Consider the following 13,776-nt stretch of genomic DNA (forward strand, 5'->3'; position numbering starts at 1 on the left):
ACATCATTAATAAGCAGATATTGGCTAAAATGTACACTTGTGTCAAAAAATTCATCAAAACATTTAAAAAACACACAATACACAAACAAAATACATTTTAATGAGTTGTTATATTGATTTTTATTGAATACTTGTGTGACACTTGCCCCTTTCAAACTGGTTAACGATTTATATTTACAGTATATCCTTACCTCTCCAATGTCAAAACTTAGGAATGATCATTAAAACAGTAATTTACTTATTCATGAATTTACCCAGGTACAGTAGGAATTTGAAACTAAATTTGTACATTTTTAACACGTGTATATTACTTTGCTATTGAACATTAACAACATGGGAGTTTATAATGCAATACAGGAATGGACAAAAAATTAAAAGCATATTTGAAGCAAAGATGAACTTCAGCTAATCATATTTCCTAACACTCAAAATATATTCTTTTAATATAATTATATAGGTCCAATTTACCATATATATAAATGTCCTGTGTAGGTTTTATTTTGGTCAAAGCTCTGATTTTAGTAAGCCTTCTTTAACTGCTGAGCAATAGTATTCATTAGTAGAAAAAAATAAAGTTACATTATTTAGGTTAAATAAATTTTAAGTATTACACTTAAATTTTGAATTAAAAACATTTGATAAGCTAAGTTAATTCTTCTTAGCATCACTCTGTTTTATCTCGTGTGTGTGTGTGTGTGTGTGTGTGTGTGTGTGTATGGGTAGAACAGAGATAGAAGTCAGGTGTGTACCTCAGTCATTCTAGTTATGTGTCTGTGTCACAGAGACGCCGCCTGCAGAGGCCAGAACGGGGTGTTGGATGCCCTGAAGTTGTAGTTGCATGTGGCTGTGGCCTACCTGAGGAGGATCTTGGGAATTAAACGCTGGTCCTCCACAGGAACAAAAGGTGCTCTTCACCTCTGGTCCCTCTGCAGCTTTCCACCTTGTGTGCTGAGACAAGGCCTGTTATTGTGCTCAGTGACTCACCAGACTGACTGGCCAACAAGCCCCCAGGATCCTCATACCTTGCTTCTTTAGGTCTGGGCTGTCAATATTACTAAACCCGGCTTCTGAAAGGGTTGCAGAGGATCAGAACTCAAGTACTCATGCTTGCATAGCAAGCGCCTTCATGACAGAGCCATTTTTTTGACTCCTTATTCTATAGACACTTTTAGTAATACAATAATGTACATTGGAAAACTGTAAAAATCTGCAATAGCTTTCTCTAGAGCTTAGTGACCACATTCTAAGGTGTACTACTTAAGGCTCTGAGGATATGATAAAAAAAGCCAATGCCAAGATATTGTATTTTGATATAGTAAGTATTGACATCAGTTACTATATTATTTTGCCAAAACAAATACATCCCTCATACAAAATTAAATACAGTTAGTGCTTTATTTAATATGTAAATTATTCTTGGCTTGGTATGTAGTTTCTGACCTTCAGAAATTCCTTTCTAAAATGTTAAAAGTCAGGTGACGAATTGGATAGTCATCACGTGTCTTAATAGCAATTTTAAGTAAAACAGAGAGATGGAGTAGTTGGCTTGGGATGTAACTGTGCAGTCCCAGCTACAATGGTGTGCACCTGTTCTTTAGTTCTCTACCCATGGGTACAGGATTCTGAGATCAGTAATGGGTAAAGTGTTAAAATAACAATCATTCCCAACACTGGTCATATGACACTAGCAGTAACACTACAACAGTACGACCACTGGAACAGAAAGTCAAGAGAATGATGAGATCACTAAAGATACACAAAAGCTCAAAATTCATCAGAGTTATTTTGACTCCTATCTCCAACAAGGAATCCGCTCTTTCCATGGATGAACTAAGCCTTATCTCCTTTATGGAGCACACTTCATCCCAACATGGACTTTCTTGGTAGAAATACAGTTAGTTTTCTGAGATAAAATTGGGAAATACAACAAAAATGTTCACAGGCAGCCTCCAAATTTACAAAAATCTCGAGGCATCATTCCAGTTTATGAAACTATGAATTCTGTTGTTAATAACAGAAAGAACACTTATAATATTTTTGAAGCTCCCAAGTTTTATGTTATACAATTCTAAAGATCGATAAATATATCTACTCTTTCTTGAGAAATAAGTAGTGTTAAAAATTCAGTAGTACTCCAACAGAGGCTAGTGTTTTTCATTTAGAGATTGGGGTTCATTCCAACCCAGTGTTTGATTAACTGATGTGCGATAGCTCGGCTTGGTGGCACAAAGAATGCTTGCTGCTTCCCTTTGGTAAGAACATCCACAACCTGAAACACAACCATGACAGAACACATTAGAGGGCCAGCTAATGTAGTGTTTCCAGTTGGTTTAGTGAATCACAGTTTCAGTTTTCAAATGTTTCAGAAAGGCAGATGAAAACAAGGCCATGCAGAAAAGCAAAATGTATGTCCTGCTTTCAACATCAAAGTGAAGACAACCTTTTGGTATGGGTTCCTTCTCCTTCAATTCTGAAATAATAATCTGATTTCTCTTGTGAATATAAGATAAAAATTAATTTCATATGGATAAAGCTATGAGTGATTCTCCATTTTTAAAATATTTTATGTCTACTTTTTTCTATACAATTTTTTGGCTAAAAACAGTTCAATAATTTATCATTATTACTTAGAGGCATAATTTTTTAAAGCTTTTATGAATATATATTATGACATATATTTATGTAGTGACACATCTTTCTTGCTTCAGTATATTTCCTTTTCTTTGTACTATGTATATATTATTTATATGGAATATATAATAATATATAATATATAAATATATAATATATATTTTAATAATATATATTATTATAAAGATGGAGCCTCACTATGGAGTCTAGGATGGCCTGACACTCACCATGTATTGCACTCAAACTTTCGACAATTCATATGCTTCAGCACTGTCTTTCAAAATACACAAAAACTTCAAAGCCTCAAGCATTTTACTGACTTTTTTGAAAGCTATTGGCTTTAACTTAAATGTCTGAGATTACTATTTATGATGTCTGAACTAATACAAAGACTTTAAGTTCACCAAAAGGGATTTTCATTCATTTATCAGCAGGTCCAACATGTGAAATCTGAAATAGCCCACCATCACCACTCTAGGAGAATCTCACAGAATGACACAGGGGACACGTCAACAATGCCCATTTTCTCTACAGAATTATCAGTTACATTCTAATCCATTCATAATGAGAGGGCTGCTGCCATTTGTTCGACTTGCTGAAAATATACTTCCATGCTGCATGCCCAAACCAATACTATCATGGAACAATCAATACAACAAGGAAATTAAATTGAACTTTACCTGTTCTCTAGTGAACCATCGGGCATCCTCTATTTCATTCTTGTCAACTTTAATTTCTGTAGACACTGCGACAGCTAAACAGCCAATCATTAACGAGGAGGGCATTGGCCATGGTTGACAAGAGACATACTGAACATGGCCAACTTTGACTCCACTTTCCTCTTCCACCTCTCTCCGCACAGCATCTTCTATTGTCTCCCCTAATCAGATGAGGCACAAGAACAAGTGGCGTCAGCATGACTTGGACACTGGCAGCTACAAACAGTTCAAACATTTTTGAAACCCCTCTGGAAAGAGTCCCCATTCAATGAATGCTCACTCATTCTAGACTGGAAGCAAAGAAAAGTATTACGTTTGCAAGTATGTGGCCACAAATGGAGGATCAAAATGCCTCAGGCAACTTTCATTTCTTCAAAGCTACAATTTGGCAGTTCCATAAAAGAAACAATTCCAATTTCTGCAACTAGCATTGAGTAAATATTATTAAAAATATTTTATTATCTCATGCATCATCATTCCTATGCCATTATTTTATGAGTTTATAAATGGCTAGCTTTTTCCTCCATTAAAAAAATCTGTTTTATTTTGAGATAGGGTCTTATGTAGCTTATGTTGGCTTTGAACTTGCTATATAGCCAAGGCTATTCTTTATCCTGATTTTTTGTTCCTCCACTTCTCAATATTGGGGTTACAGACAAACATGCATGCCCTATGACATCCAGCTTTCGTTGAAACCTTAAAACTTGAAATCACAGTGAAGTATTTCTAAACATTGTTTTACTTGTGAATGAATGTTCTGAGTGTTTTGGAATTCCAAATAATAAAAAGATTTTAAGTAAAATGTATTTGGGTGCTTAGAAATTTTAAAATTTATTAACAGTACTTAATGAGACATTTTTAAATATACATTTATTTCAAACAGATTGATGCTTCCCCTATATACATGTTGTTGTGTTTACTCTAAGGAGTACACAGTGAAAAGAAGTCCTAGACTAGTGGAAGAGATTTGTCCAGGCACAATAACAGTACATGCCAACATCCAATGTTAACACAGGCTAAAACGACAGAACAAAATAGACAAGGGACACAAATATCTACAACGAAAAGAACAGGGACATTGGATGTGTGATGGGCATTTTACAATGATGTTCCATCAGAAGAGCAATGAACCTCATGCAGAAACAGCACCCTCTCTCTTACCTCTCTGAGCACAAAGTACAAAATCTGGCAACTGAAAGCCCTATGCTGGGCCTGGTAGCACTTGCCTATAATAATCGCAGCATTTGGGCAGCCATGGCGCGGGGATCGTGAAAAGCCGGAAGCTCATCTAGGTTACTAACAGATGAAAGACTCAGTCGAATGCCAAAGGGTGAAAATTCCAGGGTGGTAAAGCTATGGAATAATGAACCATTCACGCGTGCTGCTGCTGGTGGGGGGAGCTAGGCGAACACCTCAGAGAGGCATTTGCAACATTTAGTAAAGTTTAATGTGCTAATATATGCATTAACAACTCTATCTACTTAAATAACACTTGCAAACGTTCATAAAGAGATGAACAAAAATACTCATTACAGTGCTCTTTTCAATAGCCAAAATTTTGAAATAAAATATCCACAGCAGAACACATGAATATATATATATATATATACATATATATATATATATATACACACACACACACATATATATGTACATATATATATATACATATATGTGTATGTGTATATATATATGTATATATGGGAATTCGAGTGAAATACAACTTAGTTGTTTTAAAATGACTTATATTTTTAAATGTTTTATTTATTTTCTTTCACATGTCATGTTTTGATTTCATTTCTTTCTCCCAATTCTTCTAAGACCCTCTCAATCTCTGTACCTATCTGACTTCATGTTCATTTTCTTTCAAAAAACAAAATATTAACGAGATCAAAACAGAGAGAGAGAGAAGGAAGAAGCAGAAGAATAGAATAATGATGATGATAATGTTAATAATATCAATAAAGCAAAACAAAACAAAGTACAAAAATCCACCGAGTCCCTTTGTGTTGGTCAACTACTCCTGCGAATGGAACTTGTCATGGCGAGTGACTGATACACTCAGTGACACTCCACTGGAGAAAGGTGATTTTTCCCTTTCACAGAAGGCATCAATTGCTCATGACCTCTTCATTAAAGGTACTGCTTTGTGTCCACCTCTCCTTCTCAGGACAACATGGTGACTGAGAGCAAGGACTAAGACGTGACTGCCTGGGTTTGAGTCCCTTCTCTGTCACCCGTGATTTGGGGCAAGGTATGCAGTCCTTGTGCCACAGTGACCTCACCTGTGAAAGTGCTGTAACTGTACCCACTTTGCAAGGCAGTAAAAGGATCACATGATTTAACATAGGGAAGCATCCGACTGAGGGCCAGGTGATATGTGTTTACTCCTATCACTACCTAAGAGTGAAGATTTGCATTGCATGTTGAGATTAAACATTACTGATCCAGACAAGTTCATTCACCTGCTCTGGGATACCCACTAAAATCCTACTGCATGTCAAGTATGGGCTCTAACTGGCTTAGAAAAATGGATGAAAGAGATCATTTTATCTCTGAGAACTGGCATGCCGTAAAAGTCAATAATCTATACATATGTATTATAAGGTGGTGTTGATTACTCTAGGGAGAGTCAGGCAGGATGCCTGATACTGTGAATGCAGGTATGAACCCTAATGACTCTATATGGGATAATAATGTAACCTTTAGAAAGGGTGACGCTTATGTCTAGCACAGAAGAGAAATGTAAGCCACCCGAATGGCTTGGTAAAAAGCAATGTATAACAAAGCAAATACTAAACTTTCAATAAACAAATGAACTTACCTGTAAAAATCTAAAAGTGATACAATGCTTAAATTACATGATTAAAATACCGCTGAAAATAGTTTGGGATTGGCAAGATGGTTCAGCAGGTAGGCACTTGCTGCCAGGCTTGGTGGCTTCCGCCTGGCATTCACATGGTTTAAGAAGCAAACTGACCAAGTTATTCTCTGACTTCAACAGTGCACCTCTTCATACATACGTGTACACACACTAAAGACCGCAGTAAAAAATTAATTTATTTTTCTATTTTCTGCCATGGTACTTACTGAATTGTATGTCTCATATGCTGTCTTTTAAAATTCTAAAAACCAGTCAGTATGGGCTTACCGGGCTCGATAAATCCAGCAAGACAAGTGAACATGCCCGGGGGAAATCGCTTTTGCCTGCCTAGAAGACATTTGGTTCCATCGGGATGGATGACCTGCATAATTACGACTGGATCTGTTTAGAAAAGAAAAACAGACAAAACAGACACACAAGGAACAGTAAATATAGTTAGACTCATGCAGTAATAACAGGCAGGTATAAACTCCTGGTCATACGACAGTCCTCCTCTCTGCTCCCATGTGCTCAATAAATATCTGAGAAATTGCACAGACTGTTTTTAGTAAGTGAAAGGAAGGTGTTTTATGCCGTTCTTACTTCCAATCTTAACAACATTTACCCTGTGCTTCCGGTGTCCTAGGCACAAGTGTGTGTAGATGATAGACAGATGTTGAAAATGGATGTTTACTAAATCACACACTGTTTGATTTCCCCTTTCATCCCAGTCCTCAAGAAACGGCTTTAAAAGTGAGTGTGCCTCTTCAGTCGGGTTTGAATCACCTAAATAATAATACTTAGATATCAGCTCATCTCTCCAGACGCCATGAACCTAGAAACGCCCCCTCAGGAGACCATGAGCGGGGGAGCAAGGGACTCAGTCATCAAGCGCCCGACTCCTCCCTGGGGACCACTCCAGAGACTGCTGAATCAGTCTGCTTCTCTCAGGGCTTAAGGGCTAGATTATGGCTTTCTCTAGCTAAAGAAGAAATACGGCAGCAACCAGGAGGAAAGAGGTGTAGAGGAAATGAACCCGGATGAAAAACTAGCTTCAGACCCCAAGGCTGGGTAATGTCTCCAACGGGCACTGGATCACTGGAGACTTCATTACCGCTGCATAGGAAATCTGGACTCGCTTTGAAATGCGGCCACACATAACTTCTGCACACATAAATTCTGGTCACACATAACATCTGCACACATGTATTCACACCTGTATGCACACACATATCCATGTGTATATGCAAACACACACACACACACACACACAAACACACACACATGTTCGAGCACACTTTAAAGAAAGAAAAGCCTTACCAACTCTCGGGTAAGATGTGTTGTGGACGCCTTGGAGACTAGGGCAATTCTCTCGTACACACACTCTTTTGTAGCCTCCTTCCTCAATTTTAGTCGCACTGCCACAGGTTGGGCAGAACTTGTATCGACTATGCCATGCAAGCACCGATCTTGCTTGAGCTACCACCCCTTTAGAAGGAAGAACAAGAAGTTTTATTTCCACAAGAAGCTGGGGTAATATGTAGGTTCTGTGTTTTAAAGCTACAGCAGGCACGTACATTGTTTTCTGAATCACTGCTTGGTCAGTGGCTTTAGTAATTATCTTTATGATGTATCACTCTCATTCAATTTTATATTTTTGATTTTAATCACTTTACTGTAATAACTACATGGATTAAAGTATCATACAGCTAGATTAGTGTAGCCACTCAAATAAGATATTTTTCCTTTCAATTTAATTTTCTCTATGACAAGTGAGAATCAGAATTAATTTTAATTTGAATAGAACGGATGGACCGATAGGTCAGGCTTCTGCTATTGGTACTTAAGATCTGTATATACATGATATGAATATACAGTGAGTTTACAGATACTTTATAATAGAGATTATGAAATCTTAAACTGGGCTGCAGTGTAGTTGGGTGGATACTCTTTTAGTGTTTGAGAATCCTTAGTCTTTGTTTGTAGTTCTGAAAAAAAGAAAAGAAAAGAAAAAGAAAAACTCCCCAACAATCCATTTTCTTTACATTTGTTATATTAGACTTGGACTTGGAGAAATATTACTTGCAAATCATTGGGAGCTATCTCTATCCTCCTCAGTGTATTAAGCCACTGGTCATCCCACTACTGTGGGACATGACTGGTTCTTAGTCCCTGCACATAACATAGAGCATATAGCACATAGAATATAGCATATAACATATAGCATTTATTTGTAGTTATCTCCATAACCATGCCCAGTGGAATTTCTCTTAGGACATCTATACTCTGGTTCAGGCTTTTACACTGCTTCTTCCAGGACATCACGACCTCACAAGACCTGTACAATTAAGGTCATTAGACTAGGGACATTTCAGAGGCCTGGTGAGCTACTTTCCTTAAAACATAATGAAACAACATTTAAAGTGGGAAATTTATTCACTAAGAAAAGTTATATCACTTATCTAAAGAACCTCAGGTACCATTAACTATTTGCCTGTTACCTTAGGATTTATAGCCTAATTTATACCATAGTATTTACTATCAGAATCTACATACAAATATATGTATTTAATATTTGATATGCACCATACACGATACTATATATATATATATATATATATATATATATATATATATATAGAGAGAGAGAGAGAGAGAGAGAAGTGGAAGGTCATATACTAGTTATCACTATTTCCTCACTAGTACAATAAGAAAAAAAGTAGTGTGTTCATTTAGAAGATGAACTTATCGTAAAGTTATGCATATGGATCTAAATGTGGTTTTTGTTATCTATGTCCATTAAGTCCTCCCCTTTCTGTCTCTGCTCTTACTTTAATCTGCCAGCCAGCCATGGCTCTACCATCCTACCTCTGTAGTCCCTCACACTATCCCTTACTCTCCATCTTTATTAGCACCATTCTAACCTGCTGTCTCTCTCCTAAGCCACTGCAGTAAGTAATCCACTCGTACTAAGGCTCCTGACCTCTGCTCTTCCTATATACCTAAGAGTCATGCTTTATGAAGTAGCCAGCATTAACTATGTTCTTTAACACACAGACAGGAGCGCGCACATTCACACTCACACACACACACACACACACACACACACACACACACACACACGGATATTTCAAATAAAACTCTTGTTCTCTCGCTCTCTTCCTTCCTTCCTTTCTCTTGCACTCTCTCACTTGCTTGCTTTCCTCCCCTTCTCCTCTCCCTTTCTTTCTTTCTTTTTTAAAAGATGATATTAAAAAGCCCAACAACAGAAACAAAACAGCTTAGGTCTTTGGCATCATGCTCAAAGCACAGTAGGGACTCAAACATTATCCACAGAAGTATCCAAAGAAACGACCACACATGGACGTTAACTCCAAGGAAACTAACTGTGGCTGACTGAAGCTGCTGCCAGGACTCTAGGAGCACCCTGGAATGAAACCCTGAGGGGCTTCTCATGTTTCCTGAGCACTGGCATGTGCCACCCAGATGCCTCACAAACCCACAGCTCCAAATTGTTACCTACACAGGCAAGCATATTCATTCATTCATTCATTCATTCATTCCTCACCAGCCTCCTTTTCTTTCAACTGCAGAAGAGCTGGCATTGGCGGGTGGAGAAAATAACAATTTTCATGTCTTTGCTTAAACTCCTCAGCAGCACTGGGTTCAATACCGAGGGCAAACCACGCAACCAAACCGTCCTCCTCTTCCTCTGGGACTCCTCCCGCCTGGGCGGGTGAGCCTTTCCTCATCTCAAGCTCGACTCCAAGGAACACCAAGGTGATCTTCTCAGGCTGAGCCAAGTAACCCTTTACATCCGGGTAGTTCAGCTGGCAAAGCCTGACTTCCGGCTGCTGCGAGCTTTCTTTATTACCACCTAGGGTAACCAGGGGGTTCAAGTCTGAGAAAAGGAGATAAACTGTGGTGGGGTGGCTCTCTTTAGCTTGCAGCCAGTCAGAATTATTTCTTTTGTCACTCTTCCGGTCCAGTAGTGTTCTGCTAAAATAATTCTCACACTCGTCTACTTCATTGGTTAGGAACCAGGGCTTCTTCCCACCTTTTGCATTAGCTAACAAGTTAGCTATATGCCTATAACCCCAAAATACAGCAATATCCAGGGCGGTTTGCCTCGCTTTATTGACAAGTGATCTGTCACATCTAGACAGAAGAGAAATGGGGAGAAAAAAATATAAATTAAGTAAAAGGTTTCTCTTGTATTTACTTTAGTAAAATACACACATAGCCCCATTATTTATTTATTTTTCCCTTTTTTGTCACTTGGTTCATAGTTCACTACTGAAAGTTAAAAGAATCCTGTAACAATTGTAAGAAATAGAAGATTAATGATAGTGCACTTTTAAATAAGATGAAAAAGTACCTCTCTGTGTCCTAAAGAAATGCAAACATTCTATACCATGGTATAATGAGACACATACTTTTTATTTAAAAGAGGGGAATTAAACTCTCCCCGGACATTGTTTTCAACAAAGTACCAAGGGTTAACATCTCGAATAAGAAAGTTGTCTCGTAAATGTAGCTTAGCGTTAGAGAACTTGCCTGATAGGCACAAGGCCTTGGGCTTACTTAATCCCTAACACTGACAAAAAACAAAAAAAAAATTGCTTTAGTGACAAATCAGGCCCTCTTTCATATAATAAACTGGACAGTGAGCTATTTCCTAGTCCACTGATATAAATATGTCTACAGGAAACTGTGAAAAGACAAGATACCAGAAATTAAAGCAGAAATTTTTTTAGGTAGTACAGGTCCAGGATGTTTACCCTTTCTCAAGCAGAAACTGGACCACATCGGGATGCCCGTTCCTGGAGGCATACATTAAAGCAGTCCATCCATTTTCAGAAGTCTCATTGACAAGAGATGGAGAATGACTGAGTATTCCTGCTACCTTGGCGAGATTTCCTTCTGCGGCTGAACTGTGGAGTTCAGAAATCATCTCCCTTTTGGGATTTCTTTTAACAGAAGACATTTCTTCCTTAAAAAAAAAAGAGAGAGAGAGAGAGAAGTGAGAAAGACCTTATTGACAATTGCTCTTCGCTTGAATGGATGAACATTATTTAGATGCTGATCTTGGAAAGGCAGCATGTTTCCAAACCAGTACACCTGTCAAAAGATAATTCATAGTCAACTGCTACTGCAGTACAGAAGGGGGACCGAGCCGGGGCACAGAGTGGAGGGGGTTAAAGCAGAGAGAATTAGAGGCCGACGCTTATGGAGATGGTAAGTAGTACTCTGATTCTATACTATGCTATAGGTGTCATGCCTCAAAGAAATTATGGTTGCACAGTTATTGAAGAGCTTTTAAAGCTTCACGTAAAAAAATTTTTACTGGTTAACCTTAACATAATTAATTTTGTGATCCATATGGTACTGAGTTTTGTTCATGGTGTGAGGTAGACTAGGTCAGGATTTATTTTAATTCACGGATAATTCCTGACTCAGCACCTTTCTTGACATTATCTTTGTCTGGCGGCACGGCCATCATTGTCATGAATTAGATGACAAGGCACTTCTGTATCTAGTGTTGGATGAAGGTTCTGTTGGCCTCTCTATTGTCCTTGAGGGGCTTTTAAGAATTACTAATGTTGTTGTCTGCCCTGTCATGCTGTTTGGTTGTTAACAAAGCAAAGCCACGTTTCTTAATGAATGCTATGTAGTCCCTAATTCTGCTAAAAAACAAACAAACAAAAAAACAGATAAAAAAATATTTTCTGTTTCAACTGTTAACTTCAAAATATTCTCTCTTAGTACTTGCAGGTTCAACCCAGAGCCTTGTCTCCTGGATTTTGAAACAGCAATGTGGCTAGTCAAATCCACAGCCTAGTCTGCATAAAGTTCAGGAAAACAACGGGTCCAAGATTAACTTTCTGATTTGGCATGCGCTTTCTTGTTTGTGTCTTCTGTTTACCAATAATTTAAAACTGCTTAAGGCAATCCAAGAAGCCCGCTGGAAAAAATGGGTTCAACAATGAAATGAGGAGTAACCTCTACATATCTCAATTTACTTTCATTTGGTGTGTTTTACTTATTTCCCACTTTTATCATATTGAAATCTTAAAATTCTTTAAACTATCGTAGTCCCCGTTGCGATATTCCAGGGCTGTATTTAGAAGTCTCTTCCTAGCTCCTTTTCTTTGGTTATAGTTTCTCCAGTGAGGTTCACTTTTAACACCTCACTGTTCCCTGTTCAGAGGTCATGGTTTCAGAGGTCATGGTTACTCCCTGACTGCTCTCATTGATCACCCTTCAGCATTGTACATCCAAACATGCTGTGTCATACAGCACCCCCAAGGCAATAGTTGTGCATAAAACATTCTTTGGACTATGAGGTGAAAGGATAAGCCCCTTTCTCTTTAGCTTTCCCAATATCAATACTACCTGTTAATCATTTATTGGCAGTTTCTGTGGAAGGTGAGAATGAGAAGGTAGTATAAACCGTCGCCCCTATTTTCCAAGGTTATTTGGAGAGGTCAGTAAGAAGAGACTTGGATTTTAAAGGAACTATATTTTAACCAAACCAACATCCTTTTTACTAATCACTGACTTCATGCCCAAGGGCTGCCCAGCATGGCTCCAGCAGGCTACAATAAGCCCTCATAGTGGACCTGTCAATTAGCCCACCCACCATTGTTTAAAATATTCCCCTCGCTGGGGCTGTCCTGACCGATTTAACCCATTACGTGCATCCCACGCAAGCATGGTGTCTCCCAATGGCCACATGCCTTGAAGAGTTATTTTTCTCCTATTGTAAGATTTCTCCTTTCAAGGAGGAGACACCTCCGACATAGTTTGTTTTACCCCATCTAAAACTTGGCTGGCAATTTTAGCAGCCACCTGACTGCAGGCAGCCGCAAGTCGGAGTCCGGCGCCTGGGGGCACCAAAAGCCCGGAGGGACGCCCTGGAAGGCTCGTCCTCGAATATACCGGAGCCAACTAGCGCTACTAACCCAAGGGTGGCCAGAGAAACCAGGATTGCGACGGAAGACTGCTCGGCAAACTTAGTTGTCAGTTTTCCCGGTGTTGGAGACAGCCTTCCGGACTTCCGGCAGAGGGCCACTGCCCTCGCATAGCTTTATGGGAGATGTAGTTTACAGGCCATCGCCATGTCTAGGCGGCAGATTAAAGTGCAGGTCGGGTAGGGGTGGGGACTGGACTTCCGGATTTCAGGCGCTGGGAAAGATCACTAATCCTTCCCCAAAATGGAAGTGTGTGGAACAAAATGCTGGCATTATGATAACGAGATCTGTGAATTTTTTTTTTTTTTTTTTACTATTTCTCATCCCAACTTTCCTTCAGACAAAGTTCATAGTTCAAATACATAGTTCAGTGACATTGAGTTTTCTATATGTCATGAAAATGTTAACGTTTGTTCACACATTCAATTAGGATCAGCCTCTACATATGATTTGATTGGTCTTGCTTTCCAATTTTTTATATTGAAGTTTTAAAATATTTAAAATATTAAAACAAAAGTGTGGTCTTGCAGGACTTTATTTTCTTCCAACCTGCCTTCTCTTAAATGACTTAGCCGCACAGTTTCTCCAG

General features: G+C 38.6%; 1 protein-coding gene and 1 long non-coding RNA gene across 2 annotated transcripts in view; one reads left to right on the forward strand and one right to left on the reverse strand.

Moving 5' to 3' along the window:
- Positions 1–12,099, forward strand: part of LOC110284237 — a 15,816-nt gene extending 3,717 nt beyond the window's left edge. Inside the window, exons 2-4 of the long non-coding RNA XR_002376911.1 lie at positions 9,869–9,993; positions 11,009–11,451; positions 11,980–12,099. This is a non-coding gene — a long non-coding RNA (uncharacterized LOC110284237). The remainder of the gene's footprint in view (positions 1–9,868; positions 9,994–11,008; positions 11,452–11,979) is intronic.
- Nudt12 (nudix hydrolase 12) lies at positions 104–13,293 on the reverse strand. The gene is made up of 7 exons (XM_021149954.2): positions 13,179–13,293; positions 10,995–11,206; positions 9,782–10,371; positions 7,534–7,701; positions 6,502–6,615; positions 3,312–3,511; positions 104–2,269 (listed from the first exon to the last, which is right to left on the reverse strand). Exons 2-7 carry the CDS (start codon positions 11,198–11,200, stop codon positions 2,159–2,161), a joined length of 1,389 nt encoding a protein of 462 aa, XP_021005613.1. The 5' UTR covers positions 11,201–11,206; positions 13,179–13,293; the 3' UTR covers positions 104–2,158.
- Positions 13,294–13,776: the final 483 nt, after the last annotated feature.

This window comes from Mus caroli, chromosome 17, assembly GCF_900094665.2.
Source record: "Mus caroli chromosome 17, CAROLI_EIJ_v1.1, whole genome shotgun sequence".
Classification (NCBI taxonomy): domain Eukaryota; kingdom Metazoa; phylum Chordata; class Mammalia; order Rodentia; family Muridae; genus Mus; species Mus caroli.